Source organism: Gossypium arboreum, chromosome 5 (assembly GCF_025698485.1).
Source record: "Gossypium arboreum isolate Shixiya-1 chromosome 5, ASM2569848v2, whole genome shotgun sequence".
Lineage (NCBI taxonomy): Eukaryota > Viridiplantae > Streptophyta > Magnoliopsida > Malvales > Malvaceae > Gossypium > Gossypium arboreum.
Genome location: NC_069074.1, coordinates 20,407,696 through 20,423,845, shown reverse-complemented (window position 1 = coordinate 20,423,845; position 16,150 = coordinate 20,407,696). Strand labels below are relative to the sequence as shown.

General features: G+C 29.4%; 2 protein-coding genes and 1 pseudogene across 2 annotated transcripts; all 3 read left to right on the top strand.

The window, feature by feature from the left end:
- The first annotated feature begins 247 nt into the window (after positions 1–247).
- LOC108450965 (purine permease 1-like) lies at positions 248–1,800 on the top strand (annotated as a pseudogene).
- Positions 1,801–6,562: 4,762 nt separating this feature from the next.
- On the top strand, positions 6,563–8,661 carry LOC108452506 (purine permease 1-like). The gene is made up of 2 exons (XM_017750302.2): positions 6,563–7,503; positions 8,041–8,661. The coding sequence occupies exons 1-2, from the start codon at positions 6,739–6,741 to the stop codon at positions 8,398–8,400; spliced, it is 1,125 nt and encodes a 374-aa protein (XP_017605791.2). The 5' UTR covers positions 6,563–6,738; the 3' UTR covers positions 8,401–8,661.
- Positions 8,662–13,430: 4,769 nt separating this feature from the next.
- Positions 13,431–15,922, top strand: LOC108452202 (purine permease 1-like). Its single transcript, XM_017749970.2, has 2 exons — positions 13,431–14,411; positions 15,379–15,922. Exons 1-2 carry the CDS (start codon positions 13,698–13,700, stop codon positions 15,736–15,738), a joined length of 1,074 nt encoding a protein of 357 aa, XP_017605459.1. The 5' UTR covers positions 13,431–13,697; the 3' UTR covers positions 15,739–15,922.
- Positions 15,923–16,150: the final 228 nt, after the last annotated feature.

Genomic DNA, 16,150 nt, shown 5'->3' with positions numbered 1-16,150 from the left:
TTAATATTTTAAAATTGATTTCACTTAATATTTTAACATAAAAATTTATTCCACGAGGTTGATATTGCTTAGGTTAAAAAGTATCATTCTTTTCAGTTTTAATCAGTAATGGCAACTATTTGGATTGTCTCATTCTTACTTTAGCTTTTTCTGTACATGTAATTGACCTCTGTTTCTTTGATAAATTCTGTTACAAATAGCTTGGAAATGGAGGAAGGAGATGCAAAAATATCCAAATACAGAGCAGATGGAGGTGAAGGAACCTAAACATGATGGCACCACCATGAGAAAAGCTCTCCTAGTAATAAACTGCATCATCCTTTCTATAGGCAACTGCGGTGGTCCACTTATCATGCGCCTCTACTTCATCCATGGTGGCAACCGAATCTGGTTCTCGAGCTGGCTCGAAACCTCGGGTTGCCCCATCATCTTGCTTCCCATCGCTTGTGCTTACATGCATCGTTCCAGGACGGCCGATCCCACCTCGGAAAACAAGCTTTTCTACTTGGAACGACCGTTGTTCCTCGCCGCTATCGTCCTCGGGATCATCACAGGCCTCGATAACTATTTCTACTGCTATGGCTTATCTCGTTTCCCCGTTTCGACTTCTTCTTTGATCGTCGCGTCGCAGTTGGCTTTCACGGCAGGGTTTGCTTTTCTGTTGGTGAAACAAAAGTTCACTGCCTACTCCATAAACGCCGTGTTTTTGTTGACCATAGGGGCTGGCGTTTTGGCTTTGCATTCGAGCAGCGACCGGCCTGCGAATGAACCCAACAGGGAATATATTACGGGGTTCGTAATGACCTTAGCTGCATCGGCTTTGTACGGATTTATATTGCCTTTGGTGGAACTAACGTACAAGAAGGCAAAACAAGAGATCAGCTACTCCCTTGTGATGGAGATTCAGTTGGTGATGTGTTTGGTTGCTACGGCCTTTTGCACCGTCGGGATGCTGATCAACAACGATTTCAAGGTTTGTTTTTTGGTCTCTTTCTTAGCTATTCCTCTTCTTTACAGGACAAGTGAGTGAAGTCTGCTGAAATAGTGTTTTTTTTATTTATAATTTCTAAATCTTACTAATTTTTAACTATTTTATATTTAGTATATCAATTCAGGCCATTTTTAGAAAACCAAATCTAAATTCATTTTTACGAAAGGGAGTACAATCTCTGCTCTCTCATGCCGTTAATTATAATAATACATAAAGAAAACGTTTCATTAAAACTTTTAAAATAAATATAATTTAAAGGTTTAATAATTAATTAAATTTGTTAATTGTTGAAATCCACATAATTGATGTATAGAGTATGAAATAAGTAGGAAATTGAAGTCGAGTATATATTATCAACAAGAAGAAAGGGATTTTACTTGAGATAACTATTTCATTCTATAACTATAATGGACAAATATGTAGACACTTGAAGGTTATTTCTATTTGCAGCTGGTTGGAAGCGAAGCAAGGGAATTTGAGTTGGGAGAAACAAAATACTACTTGGTTGTGATTTCTAGTGCAATAATATGGCAATGTTTCTTCCTGGGAGGAATAGGAGTAGTGTTTTGGGCGTCATCACTGCTATCGGGAATTCTGGTATTGTTTCTATTACTAGTTACAGAGCTTGTGCCAGTAATTTTCTTCAATGAGACGCTCAAGCCGAGAAGGGTGTGTCACTTGCTCTCTCGTTGTGGGGCTTCCTTTCCTACTTCTATGGTGACATCAAGCAAAGCAAAAAGAAGAAACCAGATCTTAAAATCGAGATAACCTCTTCTCTGCCTCCCAATACTGTCGAAAGCAGTGTTTAAGTGTTGTGATTATAGTTATCCCCAGCAAATTTCAAGTACTGCCAACTTTGGTTGGCTATTAGTTTTTTTAGGGGGATTGAGTTCACAACTAGTTTCATAAGAAAATAATAACCTTACCCTATGCCATAGTGTCTATTGATATATATTAGCCTGGCGATACATGGGCTTATGTAATGTATAAATCAGTTATACTAAATCTAATAAATTAGTTAATAAATAAATTTAAATAATTTAAGGTGTGTAGATGATAATGTTGATTATAATTATAAATAATTTATATATATATATATGTGTCTTTAATCAATTAATTCCTAATGTTATTACATGTTTCATTTTTAATGAATTTTTAAATAATATGTTTTAATTATTCCTACGTACGATTGATAATAATAATTTCTCTTAGTTTATAAATAATATACAAATTTATAACTGTATAAGAAAGTAAATTATAATGTCAATTTAAAAAAAATGGAACAACATACACCAATTTTAATAATAATTCATGATAAATATGAAAAATACTTAAATTAAATAATAAACACATAATAGTGATTAAAGAAATAATTATTAAAATTTAATAATAAATAACATATAAATAAAAAAGAAATATTTTTAAGAGTGTTTACTTCATACAATATAAATTTATAAAAAATTTAAAAGTTAATATCATAATATTATAGTATCTCATCATCTATTAAAGTTAATCTTGTATCACTTATTAGTACCATTGTTGTCTTCGATCACTCCCTGGTACCATTGTTATTAGGAAAATAATAATGCTTTTCCACCAATGGCAGGAAGTAAAAAATAAAATAAAATTTCAAGCATATTTTAGAGGTACCTCGTTGCATAGTTAAAATTAGCATAGGACCTATTTTCTATAATATTTTATGAAGCCTTCAATAGAATTTATTAAGAGAAACAAACTCTGTGCAAACAAAAACTATGATGCTACTCGTAGGTCACTTGCTCTAGGATTGAGTTATTTCAATAAGTAACTATTTGCTTGCATAAAATAGTCAAATTTAATATTATGAGTTATATAGCATGTAAATCAAAGCAAATTGTGTGAATTTGTAATTGCATCAAGAAAAATTAGATGAAGCATGAATATGAGCAACCTAGACAGGAAACCTAGTTAAAACCAAAACCTTGTGCTCCCATTTTCAACCAATGTGACATCAGCTATCACGCCCCACTTTTACTGTTATGTAACGGCCTACATTTCACAAGCACCGAAAAAGTGAGTTTAAAGCTTCCGTCTTAGGAAAATGAGTTCGTAAATATTTATAAAAAAATATTTACGAAGTTAGTTGTGAGTTGAATTAGATTTTAATTAGGTAAATTTATTTTTAATTAGAAGTAATTAGTAGAAATGATTAAATTAAATAGAGCATAAAAGCTTAATCATAGAATAGAGAAAGGATAAAGGATTAAATTAGTAATTAAACTAAATTAGTGACATGTGTAATTTAGAAAATAAATAAATGTGTATTTAAATTATTAGTACAAGTGTATATAATATATAAATTTACTTATAAATTAAGTAAAAGATATTTACTTATTATTATTATTATTATTGTTATTATTATATTTTATCAATTAATTGAGATAATGACAAATGTATGGTGATGAAATATCACATGTGTACATGTGTGTATGAATACACATGTAGTATTTTATTTGTATTAATTAGATATTTTATAATTAATTATTAATTTAGTAAATGAAAGAAATAAAATGAAATAAAGAATAAATAAAAGAAAGAAAAACAAGAAAAAGAAACAAAGAAGAAACGAAATAGAAAGAAAGAAAGAAGAAAAGAAAAGAAAAAGGAGAAATTAGGGTTTGAAACCTTGGAAGTTAAATTGGTAAGTCAATTAAGTCCCTATCTTAGTGATTTTGATGTTTTTGAAGTTCTAAAGTTGAATACTTTTGAATTTGTGTGAAAATATTGAAAGATGATAGACTTTTAAGTAGGGTCTATGTTGAACTAATGATGAAATTAGGAGTTTAATTGATAGAAATTTTGATTTAAATTGATTAAAGGATTGAATTGTAAACAAGGTCAAAAGTTCAGGTACAAAATTATTAAAAGAGTAAGTTAACTCCAAAATTGGATTTGAGTGGTTATCATTTTTTCTCTGATCTGACCGAATCCTATAGTGGGACTACGGACTGATTTTTAACAAGTATTTCTTTGTGTTAGGTACAAATCTGAACTAGATTTAGTCAGATCTGAAACTTAAGAACTGCTGATTAGCAATAGTGCTTCGGATTTCGTTGTTCAGGTACGGGTCCTAACTTTTTTGTATTGTTGATTGTTAAAAGAATGCATTGTATCTGTTATTTTGGTGATGGTCGAATGGCCTTAAGCCACTCATGAGGTTGGTCGAATATAGTAAGTGGTAAGGCGGGTTGTCCGAATACAATAAATACCCTAATTGGTATTGGTCGACTGTTCTAAGGCCTTAGACGTGTCTATCCAAATGTGTAAGTGCTATAAAGTTTAAAGTCGATTGTATAATTGATGAAATTGGTTGATTTGCACTATTTTTACTTGTCTTATAACGTGCTGATTGTTATCGTATATTGATTGCATGTAAGCATGCCAATAAATATTATCGTATATTGATTGCATGTAAGCATGCCATTGAATATTACCGTACATGTTGATTGCATGTAAAGCATGCCACCGATATTGTATTACTGAATGCATGTTAAGCATGCCACCGTTATTGAAATTGATATTGATGAGCATGATTTGCTACATTATTGATATGACATGTCACATTGCATAAGGATTAGGATTGATGGGTGACGGGGGAATTCTGTGGAGTACTAGTTGTTTATCCGCAATATTATACTAGCAACTACAACCCTGGAGTATTATTCAGAGTACTGGTGGTTTATTCGTAACTTACTAGTAGCTTGTCTGCAAAATTATTGGCAGTTTAATTGCAAATTGTTATTGGTGGTTTATCTACATTGAGCTACAACTCTTATTGTTTTGGTGTTCGAATGATGAGTTTTGGTAAACTCATGGTGTGTAGCGGATGAATGGGTATAAAATTTTGCACTGTTTCATATGAGCATGCCTAAGCATTTAAAATTGTATTTTTATGATGTCGTGCTCTACTATGATATCAGGAATGTTGTTGGATATACGTTTATCGTAATTTGGCTATCTGTATGTAGATACATTGTCTATTCTGTGAAGATTCACACTGAGCTTTTTAAAGCTCACCCTAATAACTTTATCCTTACAGATGACCCTCGAGGTTAGAGTCGGATACAACATTTAAAGGTGTCATCTCAATTTTTAGTTGATAAAGCAAATTTAAATTCTACTTTCTTTTTATTATGGTTTTTATTGGAATTGTAATTTTATTAATTTTGGATTGTGGCTTGAGATTTTTTTTTTTTTTGAGATTTTACATGTATAGAATCTTGTTAAAAATCAAATAATCCTAATAACTGGCTTAATATGGCATAAAACACGATTTTTTGTATAAAACTAAATGTTTCACTTATTTTGTTGCGCAATGAAATAGGAGTTTTTTTTCAAAAATAACAAGCTAATTGACAAAATTATACGAGTTTTTCAAATGACATGACCTTTAATAAATTGGACTTTAAATTTATTTAACTTAATAATCGGACGTCTTTGAATAACTATCCTAATTTTTTTAAAAAAGAAAATCAGGCAAATAAATGTTTACGAAATTAAACGGTTTTACTAGGCCATTTCGGTAGCCAAAGTAACCTTCAAATAATTTTTTTATAAAATTCTAAAATATATAATTCTAAAATTCTAAAAAAATTTAAATTTCAAGTTTTTCTTTACAATTACTTGAAATTTATATACTTTTTAAATTTTATATATATTATATATATTTTTTTACATTTTAATCCATATAATATATAATATTAAAAAGGACACATGTTGTATTCTAATAGTGCCACATGACTGGTCAAAGCTCGATCCATGCTAGTCAACATTTGGTCAACCAAAACTATTTTGACTTTGACTGATTGTTGATTGGAGTTGACTAGTGTTGACCGACTATGTGACACTATTACAATAAACCACATGTCCTTTTTTATTTTTAATATTATTTATTATATTAATAAAATGTAAAAAAAAATCATATATGATATATAAAAAAATTAAAATAAAAGTATAAAAATAATTTTTTATAAAATTATAAAATATAAAATTATAAAATTTAAAATTCAAAATAATATATAAAATTGATAAATGTTATAAAATGAAAAGGTATAAAAAACTTGAAATTGAAATACAATTTTATAATTATATAAAAATTAAAAATTAAAAATTAAAATTTATAATTTCTTTTACATTTTTGTAATAGTATAATTAATTTCAACTATTTTTTCAATTATCGTATTTTTTTGTAAATTTTATTTTTTACAAATTATTTATAAATTATATGTTTTTAGATTATATATATTTCTGATTTTTATATATTTATTTCTATTTTATATTTTCTAATGTATACATTTAATAAAAATATTTATTTTTTACATAAAGACCCACATGACACTTTGTGATTGGTGATTATTTTAGTTAGCAAATTAAAAAGTGATTAGAATTTAGATATAAAATTGAAAAAAAAAATCAATACCAAAATGAAAAAATAAATATTTCGCGAATTGGTAGACAAAAAAAAGGGCACGGTAGAATTTCGTTTTCATCGTAATCCATAATCCCCAACAGTTGTTAATGGCAATTTGGTTGGCTATTAGTTGTTTATAGGAATTCATTTCATGGATATTTGGATAAGAAAATGGCCTTTGCCATAGTCTCCATGTAATAACTATTCATTACATACTAAATTCTGTTAACTTTAGCTTGTTCCGTACATGTAATTGACCTCTGTTTCTTTGATAAATTCTGTTACAAATAGCTTGGAGATGGAGGAAGGAGATGCAAAAAATCCAAATACAGAACAGATGGAGGTGAAGGAACCTAAACATGATGGCACCACCATGAGAAAAGCTCTCCTAGTAATAAACTGCATCATCCTTTCAATAGGCAACTGTGGTAGTCCACTTATCATGCGCCTCTACTTCATCCATGGTGGCAACCGAATCTGGTTCTTGAGCTGGCTCGAAACCGCGGGTTGCCCCATCACCTTGCTTCCCATTGCTTGTGCTTACATGCATCGTTCCAGGACGGCCGATCCCACCTCGGGAAAGAAGCGTTTCTACATGGAACGACCTTTGTTCCTCGCCGCTATCGTCCTCGGGATCATCACAGGCCTCGATAACTACTTCTACTCCTATGGCTTATCTCGTCTCCCCGTTTCGACTTCTTCTTTGATCATCGCGTCGCAGTTGGCTTTCACGGCAGGGTTTGCTTTCCTGTTGGTGAAACAAAAGTTCACTGCCTACTCCATAAACGCCGTGTTTTTGTTGACCATAGGGGCTGGCGTTCTGGCTTTGCATTCGAGCAGCGACCGGCCTGAGAATGAATCCAACAAGGAATATATTTTGGGGTTCGTAATGACCTTAGCTGCAGCGGCTTTGTACGGATTTGTATTGCCTTTGGTGGAACTAACGTACAAGAAGGCAAAGCAAGAGATCAGCTACGCCCTTGTGATGGAGATTCAGCTGGTGATGTGTTTGGTTGCTACTGGCTTTTGCACCGTTGGGATGCTGGTCAACAATGATTTCAAGGTTTGTTTTTTCGCCTCTTTCTTAGCTATTCCTCTTCTTTCAGGACAAGTGAGTTAAGTCTGACGAAATAGTTTTTTTTTTTTTTTTTTTTAGTTTATAAACTTATTAACTATTTTATATTTAGTATATCAATCTGCATGCAAAAATCAAATCTAAATTCATTTTATGATATCGATAAGGGAGTATAATCTCTGCCCTCTTGTACAGTTGATTATAACATTATAGTTTGATTCTTTTTTAAAATTTAATACAAAAGAAAACCATATGCTCACGTTTTGTTTTTAATGCTTAAAATAAATATAATTTAAAAGTTTAATATTAATTAAATTTGTTAATTGATGAAATCCACATAATTGACCTATAGGATATGAAATAATATAGTGTCAAGTAGCTATGCTGATAAACCCTTTTTTAAGAAGGAAACTGAAGCCGAGTTTATTAATCTTAATTAAAAAGGTTTTATTTAATATAATGATTTCACTTTATAACTACAATGAACATGTATGTAATAACTTGAAAGGTTATTTCTATTTGTAGGTGATCGGAAAGGAAGCAAGGGAATTCGAGCTAGGAGAAACAAAATACTATGTGGTTGTGATTTTTACTGCAATAATAAATCAATGTTTCTTCTTGGGAGCTATTGGAGTAGTATTTTGTGCGTCATCAATGCTATCGGGTGTAGTGATAGCGGTTCTATTACCAGTTACAGAGATTTTGGCAATATTTTCCTTCAATGAGAAGTTTCAAGCCGAGAAGGGTGTGTCACTTGCTCTCTCGCTGTGGGGCTTCGTTTCCTACTTTTATGGTGAAATCAAACAAAGTAAAAAGAAGAAACCAGATCCTGAAATTGAGATGGCCTCTTCTCTGCCTCCCAATACTCTCAAAAGCAGTGTTTAAGGGTTGGTGATCATAGTCATCCCTAACAAATTCCAAGTGCCAAGTTTGGTTGGCTATTAGTTCTTTTATGGGGATTCAGTTCATAGAAACTACGATGCTACTCATAGGTCATCTGCTTTAGGATTGAGTTGGTGGAACTATTTGCTTGCATAAAAAAGTCCAACTCAAGATTATAGTTTATATAGTATGTAAATCAAAGCAAATTGTGTGAATTTATATTGCATAAAGAATAACAAGATTAATTCAATTACAATCATAAAATTAGCACAATTTTAAAAATTAAGATTAATTCAATTTTTTTACGTCAATTGTAGATTAAATTAAATTAAATTATAATTATTTATTGTGTTATGTTTAGTGCCCTAGGCAAGTAATAACTCTTATTTTAAAATTAGCAAACCTTTTAACTAATAATTCTAAATTAAGATATAATTATTTTTAAACTTAATTTAGTAATATTATAGAAAATAAATGATATTCTCGGTCAATTTAAAAGTTTTTCTAAACTCATGCTTTTATATATATTATAGATAATGCTGTAAAAGTAATACTTATATAGAGAATTGTGGAATTATTAAATTTAAATTAAATATATATTTTATTAATTAATATATATATATAAAATATTTACACATAATATATTTTAGTGCATTATATGTCATATATAATATATAAAAAATTTAAAATAAAATTTTAAAAATAATTTTTATAAAATTCTAAAATATAAAAGTATGCATATTTAAAATTCAAAATAATATATAAAAATTGATAAATGTTATAAAATGGAAATTGTATTTAAATTTCAAGTAATTTTTAAAAAAACCCTTGAATTTGAAATACAATTTTAGAATTTCATAATTATATAAAAATTAAAAAATTATAATTTTTACAATTTTTTATAATAATATCATTAATTTCAACTAATTTATTTTAATTATTGAATTTTTAATAAATTATATTTTTATAAATTATTTATAAATTATATTTTTTCATATTATATATATTTTTACTTTTTATATATTTATTTACTTTTTATATTTTAATGTTTATATACATTTAATAAAAAATATTTATTTTTATATAAAGACGTCACTTGATTATAAAAAATTTTAACGTCTATCAAAAATAAATTAAAAATATAATAAAAGTATATTTTAAGCACCAAAATAAAAAGTGATTAGTACTTTAGATATAAAATTGAGAAAAAATTAAATACCAAAATAAAAATAAAAAAAGATTAGAGAGGGAAAGAACTAAGAAGAAATTCGTTTTCATCGTAATCCCCACTATTAGTTGTTTATGGTAACTTTGGTTGGCTATTAGTTGTTTATAGGAATTCATTTCATCGATAGCATAGTTGGATAAGAAAATGTCCTTTGCCATAGTGTCCTTGTCATGACTATTCATTACATTCTAAATTCTCCATTTTGGAATTTATAGATTTACTTCGGTTAAATTAAAATATGGATCTCATATTAATCATATCTTATTAATATTTAATTATTAAAGAAATTTAAAATTTTAAAAATATATTGGTCAATAACAGTTAACGACTACATTATTGATTAAGAGTCATATCATCGATGACATGAAAAAAGTAAACATGTTACTTGTGCTCATTGATTAAGTGTGTTCCTTTTTTTATTAATATAGTTAACATTTTAGATTAAAAGCTATAAGGAAGAGATAATTTAGTTATCGAAATAAGGCCAAATAATAATAAAAAATAATATAATTTAATGAAATATGCTTTTATTATGTTTCGTAAAACAAATAATAAATTTTTGAAAAATTTACTCGATAGGTCACCCAGTTATGTTTAGATTTTATTTTATCACTTAAGTATAAAAATTTATAAAATAATCATTTAATTAATCACTTTTTTTGTCCAACTCTGTTACTTACCATTAACTTTGTAACATGAGATGTTGTAGGAGTTTTAAAATTGATATAATTATAAATTCAACTTTCAATATTTTTAGTTTGGTGATGATTTTAAAAATTAGTCCTTCAACATTTACATACTATTTCAATTTTGTCCTAATTAAAATAATCAGAAAAATATAAAACAAATTAAGAAAACATTGGAATTTTCAAAACATTTAATAAATTATAATAAATATTTTCATTTCACTTGTACTTTTCCCTCTCGAAAAGAAAAAAGAAACCCAGAAAAGTGGTGAAATCGAAACTTTAGATTAGATTTATTGTTACTCTTTCCCTCTTCCAAAGCAGACCTAACTAAATCCTCAAAACCAAATTAGGATTCTAATTCCAGAACTATTACCTCTTGAGGGATTGGATGAGGTGCAGTTCTTCCCAAAAATGTCACCTACCACGTAATTCGGGGCGAGCTGGTGGATCCACGACTGCTTGTTTGAGGAGACAACAAGAGTCAACGCCAACCCCATACAAAGAAAAAAGTTAAATTTTAAGTTTTTTTTGCAATTACTTGAAGTTTAATTACTTTTTTTAATTTTTAAAACATTTATCATCTTTTATATATTATTTTGAATTTTAAAATTTCATATTTTATATATTAGAATTTAATAAGAAATATTTTCAAATTTATTTTAAATTATTTTGTATATTATATATAATTTTTTATTTTAATAAATATAATATATATATATACACACATATAATATTAAAAAAGACAGTGGTATCTGACCAGTGCCGAAGACTCATAGTTAGGGCCAGTTCTACATTACTTTTCAAAAGTCTTACGGAAGAAAAGCATGCGAAACAATTTGCTATTTATTTGAAATTTTTAATTTTTCGAAAGTGCTTTTGAAAAGCACTTCTGAAAATGAGAAACTAAAATTTTTAGCTTTTCCTCTCCCAAAAGCACTTTTAATGCTTAATTACTTTTTTACCCCTCCAATAATATAGTACTTTCTCTTTTTTTTTCTTGGTACTTAATTACAAATGTGTTAAAATCATTAATTAAAAATAAAAAATATTTTTAAAATACTAATTACAAATATTTAATAGTTATATTTAAATATTTAAAATATAGTTTATATGTTCTAATTAAATTTTATAAATAATTAATATTTATTGCTTAAAATATTTAAAATTTATATTTTATATATTAAAATATTAACAAGAAGTTATAATAATTTTTATATTCTTACTAAAATATAATAATATTAACTAATTTAAATATTATTTAAATGTATATTTGTTACTTTATAATAACATGTCTAAAATTAACATTTTATTTCTCAAAAGTACTTTTTAACAGTAATGCTAAACACTCAAATTTTAAACTAAACTTTTCAAAAGCACTTCTTAAAAGCACTTTTTTACAGCACTTTTTAAAAACATTGCCAAACTAACCCTTTCGGTCAAAGTAAGAAATATTTTAATGGGACCAAGGGTCATCCGCATGAAGCGGAGGTTGATATTTATATTCTAGTATTTAGCTTAGGTCATTTGTTGGTAAAGTTAACTCAGTGATATTTTGTAATAAAAAGAAAATTCAACTTTGTGGACCAGAGGATTGGAGAAATGGCATTTCTTAAACTTCATCATCATCGGCTATCAATTTTTAGTACGTTCTTTTTTTTTTGTTTTTTTGAATTATTTTTTTACGTTTTATGTGTATTTTTATTTTGTTTATCGAAGTTTTTATTATTATTATTATAAAGTTTTAGTTTTTTTATTTTCTTATAATTTTTATGTATTTATATATTATATTATATTTTAATAACTTTTATGCATTTTTAATTTATTATAAATTGTTTTAAAAAAATTATGTATTTTTATTTTTTAGAATCGAGATCAAATTGAAATAATGTATAAATGTTTATGATTAATTTCTTTAGAACCAAGATCAAATTAATACAATTTATAAACGTTAAAGGTTAAATTTGATATTATATTATTCAAAATTGTCGTGCCAACTTTCCGTCACAAAGTTAACAATAGATAATGGAATTGGACTAAAAAGATAAACACAATTAATTAAGTGACTATTTTATAACTTTTTAACTGAGCATTAATTATAGTGAATAAAGATTCTTTTAATTGGATTTGGACCTAAGATATTGAGGCAATTTTTGAGAATATCAAGGACTAGTAGATTTAATTTAGAGTTGTTTAAATTATTATGTTGTTTTTCTTTGTCTTTTGTTAGGGACTAGCAAAAATCTTAATTTGGAGTGGGATAACTCTCATATTTAGAGTTATTTTACTATAGTTTGATAGTATTTTAAGAAGTAATTTTAGTATTTAAATTAATTTTATTATATTTTATAGTTTTTAAATTAATTATATTTAGACACATTCAACGTTAGGTTTGGATAAGGATTTTTGTATTTTGATTCGGTCGAGCCCAAATTTAATTTAAATACTAAAAATTTTAAATTTAAATTTAATTATTGAAATATATAAAAAATTTAATACTTTATTATTTTTAAAATAGTAAAATGGGCTTTTGGGTTGACCAAACTGACCCAAAAGTGAGTCTTGACTTGAAAATTTTTTAAACTTGACCACGATCCTACTCAACTCGTCCCATAACACCTCTAATTTTATCTCATCTGAATTTTGTTAAAATTTTAAAAAATTTAAATTACAATAATGTACTCTCATCTTAGTAGCAAGTGAAGGTATTTATAGATGATACTTAGATACAATACTAAGACTAGACAAAATTAGTTAAAGATGACTTCAATATATTCTTATATTAAACACACACACACACAAAAAGAACCTCTTTAATGCTACTATGTAATATAACGTTTAGAACAATTGCAGCATAAAATAGTTAGTGTTTAACTGTATATTCAGTGCGTAGTGTTAAAAAATTTCAAGATTGAAACGAAATGAATATGGTGAGTTGAGTGGATTATGTATATGCAGCTAGTAGTATCCCGACCGCAAAATTTCATGGCTGTTATTGAGAGCTGATGAAGACCAACAGTTATGGAATGTTTGTTAGACGTTGCATCGACAATAAAATTCTCTGGTGTAAAAAAAACTGGACCCTCTTTGATAAACCCTGGATGAATCGAATTGATTAAGAATGAATTTTTTCTTTAAAATCAAATATGATCTATATCATAGATTAAAATACTTATAGTTGCTTCGAAATGCCTGTAAATTATGGAATTTAATACAACGAGTTGATATCCCTTAGGCTAAAGAGGCTATTCTTTTTCAGTTTTAGTCAATAACAGCAGCTATATGGTTGTCTTATCCTTACTTTGGCTTTTTTCCATTCTACAAAGACCTTGGAAACAGAGGAAAGAGATGCAAAAATATCCAAATACAAAACAGAGAAATTAATCATGGAGGTGAAGGATGGCGGCACCATAAGAAAAGCTCTCTTAGTAATAAACTGCATCATCCTTTCTATAGGCAACTGCGGTGGTCCACTTATCACCCGTCTCTACTTCATCCATGGTGGCAACCGAATCTGGTTCTCGAGCTGGCTCCAGACTGCGGGTTGCCCCATCATCTTGCTCCCCATCGCTTGTGCTTACGTGCATCGTTCGAGGACGGCCGATCCCACCTCGGAAAACAAGGTTTTCTGTATGGAACGACCGTTGTTCATTGCCGCTATCGTCCTCGGGATCCTCAGTGGCCTCGATAACTACTTCTACTCCTATGGCTTATCTCGTCTCCCCGTTTCGACTTCTTCTTTGATCATCGCGTCGCAGTTGGCTTTCACGGCGGGGTTTGCTTTCCTGTTGGTGAAACAAAAGTTCACTGCCTACTCCATAAACGCCGTGTTTTTGTTGACCATAGGGGCTGGCGTTCTGGCTTTGCATTCGAGCAGCGACCGGCCTGCGAATGAATCCAACAAGGAATATATTTTGGGGTTCGTAATGACCTTAGCTGCAGCGGCTTTATACGGATTTATATTGCCTTTGGTGGAACTAACGTACAAGAAGGCAAAGCAAGAGATCAGCTACGCCCTTGTGATGGAGATTCAGTTGGTGATGTGTTTGGTTGCTACTGCCTTTTGCACCGTCGGGATGCTGGTCAACAATGATTTCAAGGTTTGTTTTTTGTCTCTTTCTTAGTTATCCTCTTCTTACAGGACAAGTGATAGAAGTCTAATCATATCTTTTAAATATATTAAAATTTTTACTAATTTATATTTAAGATGTGCATGTTATTTTTAGAAAACCAAATATAAATTTATTTGTATAATATTATAGTTTGATATACTATTTATGTATAGATTCGATTTGCGTATAAATCTATATACACACTAACTCACTGGTTGACAAGCTAACTCCAAGCTCTTGGAACAAATACTATATCCAAGTGATCTCTGAAACTATACTTGCAATACTCACTGTATTCAGCCTCTGAGGTTGACAAAGCAACCACAGGTTTTCTTCTAGAACGCCATGAAACAAGATTGCAGCCAAAGTACACTACATAACCAGACTTGACCTTCGATCCTCTAAGTTGCTTCCCCAGTCAGCATCAGCAAAGGCAGTGATAATGAGCTGTTTGACCAGCCTGCAATGGCTGTCTCCAGGTTGAGCCATGTATTAGCCTGCCTCATTGACAGTATTGATGTGTGGCCTAGTCACTCCCAAATACTGTAGCTCCCCAACAAAGACTTCTATAATGATGAGGGTCTGCCAAAAGATCTCCTTCTATAGCTCTTATCTTAGCTGAACTGATCATGGGACTTGACAGAGACTTGCACTCACTCATGCCAGCTGAGTTTAGGAGATTATGAACATATTGTCTCTGGTTTAGGAATACACAATCACCAATAGTCTTTACTTCCAATAATGACTATATCACATAAACTAGAAGTAAAACTTTCTAATCTTATCAGTTATCACCTGTGTCTTTAATAAAAAGAGCCAAGGCAGCTTTGGCCTATTGAAATCCAACACTAGTGAGATACTGTTTCAGCTTCTACAAACCAACTGATCACCACTGCTAGTACATTGCTCAAAGCCAGGAGAAACTAATACATTGAAAGGTTGTTTGTGTTTGCAGGTGATTGGAAGGGAAGCAAGGGAATTTGAGCTGGGAGAAACAAAATACTACATAGTTGCGATTTTTAGTGCAATAATATGGCAATTTTTCTTCTTGGGAGCAATTGGAGTAGTGTTTTGTGCATCATCATTGCTATCGGGTGTAGTGATATCGGTTCTATTACCAGTTACAGAGATTCTGGCAGTATTTTTCTTCAATGAGAAGTTTCAAGCCGAGAAGGGTGTGTCTCTTGCTCTGTCTCTATGGGGCTTCCTTTCCTACTTCTATGGTGACATCAAGCGAATCAAAACAAAGAAACCAACTCCTGAAACTGAGATGGCCTCGCCTCTGCCTCCCAATAGTCTCGAAAGTAGTGTTTAATGTTGGATTAAAATCCTCATTTATGGAGTGTGATACAAAATTAAGTGACCAATTATGTTATAAGTGTCATAGGTATTTAAGTGTTATGAAAATAATGTGTAGATACCATAAGTGATATTTATAATTAGATGATTGGTAAAATTATAAACACTCAAAATTAATTTAATAATCAATTATTTTAAAAGAGGTAATGGTTCCCTAAAGAAATAGATATATATCTTTTGGAAATTTAAAACCTTTTAGATAATCTCTAACAATGGATTTATATACACTTCGGATATAAATTTATTTTAATAATCGACATGATAAATATGCTCCACATATAATTTTATTCTTAATAATCTAAAATTATATTTCTTAATTTATATCAAATTCTCTCGGTTGTATCATTTAAAGGTTGGTCATCATCGTT

Bases quoted from the DNA above. Each gene is read 5' to 3' on its own strand.
- LOC108452506 (XM_017750302.2), top strand. From the start codon at position 6,739: ATGGAGGAAGGAGATGCAAAAAATCCAAATACAGAACAGATGGAGGTG. The intron at 7,504-8,040 runs GTTTGTTTTTTC...TTCTATTTGTAG, and splicing joins TGGTCAACAATGATTTCAAG to GTGATCGGAAAGGAAGCAAG.
- LOC108452202 (XM_017749970.2), top strand. From the start codon at position 13,698: ATGGAGGTGAAGGATGGCGGCACCATAAGAAAAGCTCTCTTAGTAATA. The intron at 14,412-15,378 runs GTTTGTTTTTTG...TTGTGTTTGCAG, and splicing joins TGGTCAACAATGATTTCAAG to GTGATTGGAAGGGAAGCAAG.